The sequence below is a fragment of the Symphodus melops genome (assembly GCF_947650265.1).
Source record: "Symphodus melops genome assembly, chromosome: 21".
NCBI lineage: Eukaryota > Metazoa > Chordata > Actinopteri > Labriformes > Labridae > Symphodus > Symphodus melops.
This window is the reverse complement of record NC_136711.1, coordinates 7465186-7475686: the sequence shown is the minus strand read 5'-3', so window position 1 is coordinate 7475686 and position 10501 is coordinate 7465186. Positions and strand designations below refer to the sequence as shown.

The 10501-nt window shown below is 39.1% G+C and overlaps 1 protein-coding gene and 1 long non-coding RNA gene across 2 annotated transcripts; both read left to right on the top strand.

The window, feature by feature from the left end:
- Positions 1–618: 618 nt before the first annotated feature.
- noxo1b (NADPH oxidase organizer 1b) lies at positions 619–4363 on the top strand. Its single transcript, XM_079333711.1, has 8 exons — positions 619–789; positions 903–983; positions 1078–1150; positions 1452–1632; positions 1719–1909; positions 2036–2143; positions 2561–2678; positions 2960–4363. The coding sequence occupies exons 1-8, from the start codon at positions 715–717 to the stop codon at positions 3594–3596; spliced, it is 1464 nt and encodes a 487-aa protein (XP_079189837.1). The 5' UTR covers positions 619–714; the 3' UTR covers positions 3597–4363.
- Positions 4364–5593: 1230 nt separating this feature from the next.
- Positions 5594–6850, top strand: LOC306842456. Its single transcript, XR_013781741.1, has 2 exons — positions 5594–6055; positions 6613–6850. It is a non-coding gene; the product is annotated as an uncharacterized lncRNA (long non-coding RNA).
- The last annotated feature ends 3651 nt before the right edge of the window (positions 6851–10501 follow it).

Sequence of the window (10501 nt, the reverse complement as noted above, 5' to 3'; positions counted from 1 at the left end):
CAAATGAGGGTCAAGCTGTATTGTTTTGTGTATTGTCAAATTTTGATCAGATATTTAATTTGTTAGATTTTATTTCGAAAATATTTGATAGAAAAACAAATAGTTTCCTTATATTCCGAAATACGTTTCCAATTTACTAAAATGTATTGACAGGAAAGGGACTATACAGCTTTCTGAAGATGTACATTTTACAATCACTATAGTTACAATGTATTAACTCTACTTTAAACGTGTCCGTGACAAGGTGGACATCTTTTTAATGTACATTGTCTGCTGGTAGTTAATTTATAAAAAGTGTTGGAGGTGGGCCAACATGCGTTTCTACAACAAAACATACTTAACACAATTGTATGAAGTTTAACGGAAAATCTCAGTTTTTTATTTTGGAAAGTCTCATAGGCATCTTATTGACGACATGTTTGTAAGTATTCCTTTTACGACAGATGTCCATTTACAGCTGGGAATTTCTCAGTGATGCTGATTTACAGCAGCACCTGACTGAGGGTGGATGCTACGTGCAGCACGTGCACGCGTAACCTGCTGTGCGACTTCGAAGGTGTTATTCTCTCGCAGCTCCGCCCCCAACGCCTTTTGGTATATTAACCGCAGCAAACACCTCAACTTGTCAGAGACGCAGAGACAGTTCAGCCGTAGACTGAAGGTCAGTAAAGCAGCTCATTTTATCCCGCGATCAAAGAAACAAAGATCAGCACGATGCTTAGTGAACAGCGCTTTGTGATTAGTCTTAGGATCATTGGATCTGTGCTTAAGGACACACCAAAACTCAAGGTGAGCTAATACGCTAATTTTATGAGTGTGTTAAGTTTTTAAACAAATGTGCTGCATTTGACTTGCATATTGTGAGTTACTGATACTATTTGTTTTATATTGTCTATCCACAGATGTTCATGGTGTCTGTGTTATGGTCTGATGAGACAGAAGTTATAATCTACAGGTCCTTCCAAGAGTTTAAGAAATTTCATGTGAGTAAAAAATAGAACAGAACTGTAACATCCCACATGTTGAACTTTTTGTATAGTTTATTTATAATAAAATGTATATTCTTCTTTTAAACAGAAGCAGCTGAAGAGAAGGTTTCCTCATGTGAACCCTTTCAGGAAAAATGACAGAGTGATCCCCAAATTTAATGGTATGAATAGTGGTACTGTGTTTTAATAAGTCCTCTATAAGAAATGTTGACATTGTTTCGAAAGCATCAAGTAAATTGAGATTCAGCATACTAAAACAGTTTACAGTTTATTTCAGAATTTTTTTTAACTAGCTTACATTCAATCATTTGTGGAGTAAGGATTTGCATCCCAAGAATTAGTTAAAACAACATTTACTTTGTATCTGGGCGCTACAAGTGTTGTCTGCTCTTTAACTGAATGAAAAGCGATGAACCTGTCTTGTAAAAAGAATTTTAAACCTGTTTCCTCTCCTCTCTTTAGGAAAGGTGAGAAAGAGCCTCCAGCAGAAAGGAACCAAGCCAATTGTTCGTCGTATGAAATTCCTGGAGAGCTACTGTGATGAGCTGCTGAAATGCGACCAAATAGTGACTCAGAGCTCTGAGCTCAATCAGTTCTTCATGCCCAAAGACCAGGACCTGCAGACAGACTTCACCAAGAACAGGTAGAGTTTTCATGTCAGAGTTTTGTTCAGAATGTACAAGAAGTTGATAGTAGGTTGATTTTTAATTTGGCATTCCTGTCTTTCAGTGTCATGATCCTGTTATCTGAGGGCTCAGGCGGAGAAGGAGGGGACCACAAGCCTGCAGGAAGTGTCACCCACCCTCTGGTTACCCAAACTTACCGCTGTGTGGCCACATATGAGACAAAAGATGCTAAAAATCGTCCATTTAAGGCAACTACTGATGAGAAACTGGATGTCCTGATCAAAGACCCTGCAGGTTAGCTCTTCAGCTTTCATTAAACAATTAGGTGTTACATTCACAAGTCTTTATCTTTAAATCGTGATCGCCTTTCACACCTATTTCGGTTTACAGTACTTAATGTGTTGTTTATTTTCTCTGCAGGTTGGTGGCTGGTGGAGAATGAGGAGAAACGCTTGGCTTGGTTTCCAGCTCCCTACCTGGAAGTATGGGAAGGTGAAGAAGATGATGATGCAGGATTCCAGTTAGGAGGTGTGACATGTAATTTTACGCACAATACATTTTATTACAAGAACATGAGTACATGGAGGACACATTGGTCACAATGAAAGAATATACTTCATTTACAGTACAAAAATGGATTACATAACAACTTTTGCAACCGAGACTTTGGTATGATCATTAACTATTTCTTCCAACTAATAGGTCTTATTTGCAAATTACTGTAAATCTTGCTGTTACAAATAGCAAACACAGGGAGTTCTCTTGAACAGCTTAACTTTTGATGGTGTGTTCTTGAGTCTTAGTGGGTTGTTAATTGGTAATCACTAAAACATTTTTTACACACATACAGTCTTCTATTTTTTCCCTCATTTGACCAGATTTTGAAAACTGAACTATGATGTGTTGTCTGTAATCTGACCCTGATTATTTGTTTGTAATCTTAAGGTGCCCTTTACTGTGCTGTGAAGAGTTTCTCGGCTACTAAAGATGACGAGGTGTCTGTGCCCATTGGCTCTGTGGTTGAAGTGCTGAGGAAGTCTGACGACGGCTGGTGGCTTATCAGGTACGACTATCTTATTTGTCTGCACTGCGAACTATAGAGAGGGAATAAGGAAAACAGGCTGCAGTGAAGCACTTATCAATGCCCCATTAATGATTTCTACAAGCAAACACATCAGACGCAAGAACAGATGACAGATTTATCAAGATTAGCATTTTTACATACTTAATACTTAAACATTAAATACATACTTAATTCTGCCTTTAGGGTTCATAGTCTGCTTCCTATTGAGCTATAATTAAAAGGTAGACCAACTATAATTTTTCTTGCAATCCTCTCTTCAGATTCAATGGCAAGGGTGGTTACATCCCCTCCATGTACCTTCAGCCATCCAACAACCCCAGGGCTGGCCTTTATAGCGTGCAAAGAAAGCTCCACAGCTCCACCCTGAACCTGTCTGTAACTGGCAGTGAGCCAAGTATGAATGGAGAAAACGGCTTAGGGAGGAATTCCAGAGAAGGGTCCAGAGAAGAACCCAGTGTGCCTGGGCATCTGCACAAGGCCCGATCTCTGGATGTTCTCTCAGAGGCCTGGACGCAGACAGACAGGGATGCTTCCGCCTCCGAGGGTTATTCACGCAGGACAAGCAACACTAGCACCGAGCTCAGCTTCTCCCGCTTTTCCACAGACAGTGAGTCTTCTTCCAGTTTAACAGAGGGGGCACAACTGGCTAATTTAAGCAGTAGCGGGCAAAGCAGTCCCAATCTCAGTCTCTCTGAACGCCGCAACTCCAATAAGAGCAATAAAAGCTCCAGATCTGCTGCCTCGAGTGGAAACGAGACCTCCTCAAACGTTCCCAGGGTGCCACCAAGACCTAAAACCGAGGAGATCCTGACCCGCTGCACCACCATGACACGAAAGGCAGCCCTGGTAAACAAAACCAGGCTTCAGATCCAGCCAAGGTCCATCTACAGTCGCTGAGGAATTAGAAATCACTTTGAATCTTCTGGAAATCATAGTCTCAATTTCAAATCATTTTGTGTTATTTTGTATTTTTTTGTGAAATATTTAAGTTTATGAACCTACCTATAGATCTGTCAATCAAATGTGTTGTAAAGCATCCTTTTTGTCTTTGTTTCCTTGTCTTGTCAAACAATTGCTGAAGACAAAGCACTAGTGGTGTGATAAATCCTGAATTCCATAAATTTATGTCTTAACCTTTTTCAGTTGACCAAATAGAACCTGACATCTTAGTTTTGAATGTTTCACTCAGATTTAGAATCATGTAGCTTCAATGAAGCGTTAAGGAAAGCCATATTAAAAAAGGTATGTGACATGTTCACGCATTAGTAGAGAATTCCTTTATTTTTTCTTGTAGTCAACTTTAGGGAAAATAAGTGTTTTATTTTTCACAGTTTTAATACAGAAACTAGTTATGTCCAGAGCCAGTTGTCTTTTGTTTGCAATGTTTTGCACATAATGCTTTTTTTTTTCACTCACTTAATGTACTTGATGATAAATTGTAACAGAAACCATACCAAAACATTCAGTATGCAGATAGGTGTGATAAACAAGCTGTCAGTAAGCTCAATGGGATGACTTAGGACTGAGTGTCCTATCAAAACGTGATTATTAAAACCTTCTGTCACTTATTGAATGCATGTTTTAATTACTCTTTATATAGTTCACTGTAGTTTAAGCTTTTTGCAGGTATGAGTTTGTATCTAAGTTTCACATAAACGGATCAATAAAATCTTGTTTGCGTCAAAGTGAGAAAATGGTTTTTGTTTTTTGAAAATTTAAAATGCATTGTGCTTTTGGAAATAGAATGAAGGGCACATACACAATTCTGATAAGACTGGGGTCGCCCAGTCTTAACTCCCTGTAGTAAACTGTGGATCAGTGGCAGAGTTGGTTGTCTCACTCAGCCAGAATGTTAGGGGTTTGATCCCCAGGTCCCCAGTTCAGTTTACGTACAACACCCCCTACAGTAAGTGTGTCAATCTGGTGTCAAGGGGTAATGTAAAAGGCAGCGTATAGTTAATTTCCTCCAGATACACTTTTTAAGTTGTTTTAAAATTGTCATTATGTCCTGTCAGTTTCCAAACCTCATCTTTATTGCCAGTCACATGTGGTTAGCTTATATCGTCTACTACTTCTCTTATGTTTCCTAACTCTGTTGCTCAACTCTATTAATGACTCACTATTACCACCTTGTGGTCAACTATAATAGCACTGGATCATCGCAGATGCTACTTTCTAAATCATGCTAGTTTTCATAATTTTCTGTGTCTTGGAAGGGAGGATTTTCTTCTCCCTTCCAAGACACAATAAAAGAGCTCCATGACCTTTTACAGGCCCCTGGTGAAACAACAGGTGGCCAGCAAAAAGACAATGAAGGTTTGGTCTAAAGACACAGAGGAGGTCCTGCAGGAGTGTATTAATGTCACAGATTGGGGACTGTTTCAGGAGGAACACAATGATGACATTGAAGGACTCACTCACTGCATCACACACTATATCTGGTTTTGTGAAGAAACCATTGTCCCTACTAAAAAGGTTTTCTGCTTCTCCAATAACAAACTGTGGATCAATAAAGACATCAAAGGCCTTCTTAACAGCAAGAAGAGGACCTTCATGGCTAAAGATTGAGAGGAGCTCAGGGCTGTCCAAAAGATTCAAAAGAAGAAGCTGAAGGAAGCTAAGGCCCTGTTTACACGGAGACGCTGTGACAGAAACTCAGCAAAACGACCCCACTCTGGATTTGAAGTACAGATCGTCTACACTGCAGGTCTTGCCTTAGTGAAACAATGTAGTTTTCACGCCCAGACAGTAGTGGGCAGTGGAACTTTACAACATGACACGCGCGACACCAACCACTATTACCACTTCCTCCACAACATCCTCCTCAGTGGCTAGTTCTCCCAAGTCTTACCCATAGGCTCAATCTCATTTCCCTTATTTGCACCGAGTGTCCTCCGAGTTGTCTCCTCCACTTGCGTCTTAGTCCCGCCCACCAGAGATGCACGGAGGAAACGAAGCTGAGGAGAGAGGACAGAGGAAATCATCTTTAAGACACATGAGACGTCGTTTCCTCGACAGCGTCACATGACGCGACATCAGCTGATCACGTTCAGCTGTCAATCAGCCGAACAGCTGTTTATGTCCACACAAACACGCACTGTATTATTTCTCATCAAATACCAGTGGGTGTGGACTGTAGCTGTTTCCGTTCTACGTTTGTGAAGCTTTTTTACGGCCCTCATGGGCGCTGTCATCTTGGAATTTTGCAACCAGAGTCTGCGCAGTAGGGTCCGGCGGGAGGAGCCCTGGCAACACGCCCCGCCCACTTTGCGTACCGCTCTGATAGCTTACGCAGCCCAGCTACGCCAAGAACTTAAGAATCTTTACGGAGAGAAATTCATCTACCGACCATAAACGTGAGTACAAAACCACCATATATCTCATGTCAAATAACCAAACGTAGTTCATTCAGAAATTAAGAAAATCACACTTTTTATATTAATTATTGAATTTAAACGTTTTTTCGTGTCCTGTATGTCTTGTTTATTGCTACTGGATGCCTTGAACTTCCCTCAGGATCTATCTATCCATCTATCTATCTATCGATCTATCTATCTGTCTATATATCTTCTTTAACTCTGTGGGTTATTAAACCTTTTATTTTTGGCAAAAAACGAACTAAAACTATTTTAGCTAAGTTAGCAACATAAGCTGTGTACAGATCTAACATATGCTGGTGAAAATATGTTATATGATAGAAAGTAGTGGTGCACATAGTACTTAAGTTATATCTGCTGTCAGTAGTTACTTCAGTTTTATGTACATTTACAGAGTATATGTGTTTCTGTGCATAACTGTGGAGTTGGTAAATGAATCTGTTTCATTAAGGTTTCTGCTTGTATGGACATTTTCTCTGGTTCTTTTCCTTGTCTAAGATGTTTATCTCATTGTTTTTTTATTATCATCATTTTAGACACAAGGAAGAAGAAAGATGGCTGATAGATACCCCTGCCAGCTCACCTGATGGTCTCCCTTACTTTGTTCTCCTCTGGGTGAACACCTTTGGACTGTGGAAGGAAGAGAGCATGCAAACTCCTCACAGAGAGACTCCTGTCAGACAGGGATTCAAACCAGTAACCTCCTCACTTTTATAACTGAACCACCGTTCAGACTATGTGTTATAAATCAAATAAAGTATTTATTGATTTAAACCTTTTCTCTCCTGTTTTAAGCTGTATAAACATAGAACGTCTCATGTTCTTGTAGGGCAATCACAGAAGTCACAGCTGGGAAACAAATAGCTTTAAAAGTACTTGAACACTCGAGTGCTGAACATTTAATGCATGTTAGTGTTAAAGACAGCATGCACATAAAGACAGTAGAGTGGTATGATACAGACACGACTGAGAAGGCAATTACATTATTATATTTTACTCAATCACATGAAATGTAACACTAGTCTTGTAACTTTAACAAATACAGGTTGTGCTTAAAAACATAGTGTGGTATTTTAAGCTACTTTCTTTCACTTGATTGTTCAGTTAGATGGAGGTAGTATTTAAGGTTTTTGTGGGTTATACAGGTTTGAAAGAGGCAAATGAATGCACAGTATTTTAAAGTTAAAGCAGATTAATCTAAAAATAACAAAAACAAAATGTGGCTTATAAGAAAAACCTCGGTATTAAACAGCCTCTCTTTTCTTCCGTTCATGTTTTGAATGAATTGTCAAACATTGCTCAGGACGTGCGAGCTGCGTCCTCTGTGGCTCAGGTGTTTCACATCAGACCGCCGTCCAGTGTAAGATCAGACCAAACGCCCTGGTAAGAGAAGCAGTGGTCAGGTCCTCCAATCCTCCGAGGACGAGCTGGAAGAGAGAGAGAGAGAGAGAGAGCACATGAGAAAAAGGAAATCCTCAGTTTAATGTATAATATGTTGGTGAAAACAGGGAAATACCTATTAAAAGACATAAAATCTTCATTAATGATTATAGATGCAAAATAAAAAACATTGATATATAATTTTGGGAGAAACGTGATCTTTATGCCTTCTTTTATTGAGCCTGTCTGTCTCCTCCTAACCACCATCACAAGCAGCCTGTTTTGTAGTCTGTGTCAGGTTTTGTGAAGTTATAACACAATTTATTAATAAGCGTCATTAAATGTACAACATGATCAACATGTGATTATTGGATTGGTAGTGTGTGTGTAAACTCATGCTGAATATTTGACAGGTTTAAACAGCGTGATGCTTGGTTAATATTATATTACACCACCGCTGATTGTTTGTGTTCACGTTTCTGTCAGTCTCTTAAATCAGACAGAAGTTAAATCAGAGCTTACTTTAGTTTTATCCTGATATCTAGAGAAATATTCTCCCTCATTATACAGTATTATAAATATCAGCCTGCATGGTGACATGTTAATCTCTGTATAACACACTCTTTACACAGACTGTAAACATGTACACATCAGTAATTATACAGGACAGATTTATAGTATTTAGCTTTGTCTTTGTCCTTGATACTTTTTTAAAAACCTTACCAGACCTATTTATTATTTACTGAAACATAACTGTACAGTCAATGAACAGCATCTATGAGCTGATTTTAATTACCATGTTTTGGTTTTAAATACAATTCCACTCACAACAACGATATAACAATATCAAGAAACACAGTATGTCAGTTATTAGGTTTGCTCATGTTAAAAAGTAAAATAAATAGATAAATCATACCTGATAACTAACCTAGCTTAGACTGCTAATATGTTAGCTCGCTCGATAGCGCTTTAAGCAATGACACATAAATCAAACTTTATTACTTACTGTAAAAACTGCAAAGCTCCCTTAGAGTTCACAGGTCCGTGACATTAGTTTACTGCAGAAAAAACAGCTTTCACCAGCTCAAAAAAGACGAAAAAACTGAACAGAAAAGCTCCATGTCGTCCCGGCTTCACTTCACGACGTAACTGCTTATTTACAAAGAGCGCTACGCAAGATCCGCGGCTGTCAATCATCGCCATGTATGACGTCAAATCCCGTTTTTTAACCTCAAATAACTTATTTAAAACAAACTTCACAGAAAAATGAGCACTTGAACACCATGTAGGGTGATATTATCTAATGATCACAGCAGAGTTTTGGTCTGGAAAAAAATTATGTGACGAGTATTTTAACTTAACAGTTTGACCCAAGTCCCGTCTGTTATCATTGAGGAGGCGGGGTTTATGACCTATACTGCAGCCAGTCAGTAGGGGGCGATCTAAAAAAAAAAGCTTCACTTCACAGGGGACCTTGTCCCGTCCATTATTTTTACAGTCTATGTCAAATACACACAGTTACAGTGTTTAGTGTCTTTACCTGATAAAAAAAAAACACCTGAAGAACAACCTGCAGTCTACTCATAACCAAAAGGACAGTTTCTACTGACTAAAAGTTTTCATTTTGAATTGTCTATAATTATTGATTATTATTAAACAGTTTTGACTTAACCTCGCCTGTATTTAGACAACAAACTCTGTGTTTTATAAACACATTTATGTGTCAGGATACTGAAAATGATTGATTAGAATCTAAATGATGAAACGTTCAGAAGATAAATAAGTGAGAATATAAAACGGACTCCTCTTCGTCAGACTCTTTTTGATCCCAGCTCATCACAGACCGACTCTTTACAAACTCACTGATGTTCATCATCTGTTTAAATGTCCCACGCTCCGTTTCGTGTCTTTTTAATGTCCGTCTTTTCTCCCGTATTAAACTCTGCTCATGTTGAGAAGTTTCACTGAAGTCTGATCCTGTGCAACGTCCAATCAGTGAGTGATTTACGAGAAGGGGGCGTGTCTGTCAGTGAAAAGACTTCCGTGAAGTCAGCTCTCGTGTCTCCTCGGTCATCGCTCCTCCGATCAGCCTCCTCTCTCCTCGATCCTCGATCCTCTCTCCTCCGTTCGCTATTAGAGCTTTGGGACGATCCTCAACATGGCGGCTTTGGAACTACTTCCGGTTCGGCCGAGGACCGAGGAGACTGCAAATAAGAAACTTGGGACGTACCCTATGACGTTTGTCATCAGACAGGATGTTTTTGTTTGACCCCGGAAGGGCTTATGGTTTTTGACCGCTGAAGCAGCATACAGTACGAAGGACCGGCTGTGTTGGATCTGTGTGTATGGATTTATGATCGGTAACAAACCTGTTGGACAGTGTTTTCTTTGCACATGGTGCTTATTAATAAATACAACATGGAAACGAAAGAATGACATGTCTGAAGGAAAGTTAATTGACGCAACACACAAGGAAACAGCGCATCATCCAGGTCAATCCTGGGAGTTAAACAATCAACAAAAGCTTTGTATTTGATTAAGCTTCTACAGAGGGGGTGTTATGTTTTTGCAGTTTTCTCATGAGGGTGTCAAGTTTTCTTCCATTTTTGACCACAACAAAATTGCAACTTTTTTCCTAAGGGGGGGGTGTTACGTTTTCTAAGTTTTCTGGCTAGGCATTTTTTTCAATTTTTGACCACAAAATAATTTCAACTTTCTTGTAATGAGGGGGTGTTATGTTTTTGTAGTTTTCTCATGAGGGTGTCAAGTTTTCTTCCATTTTTGAGCATAGCAAAATTGCAACTTTTTTCCTAAGGGGGGGTGTTACGTTTTTTTCAGTTTTCTGGCTAGGCATTTCTTTCAATTTTTGACCATAAAATAATTTCAACTTTCCTGTAATGAGGGGGTGTTATGTTTTTGCAGTTTTCTCATGAGGCTGTCAAGTTTTCTTCCATTTTTGACCATCAAAAAATGTCAACTTTTTCGTGAGGGAAGGTGCTACGTTTTTTTTCAGTTTTCTGGCTAGGCATTTTTTTCAATTTTTGA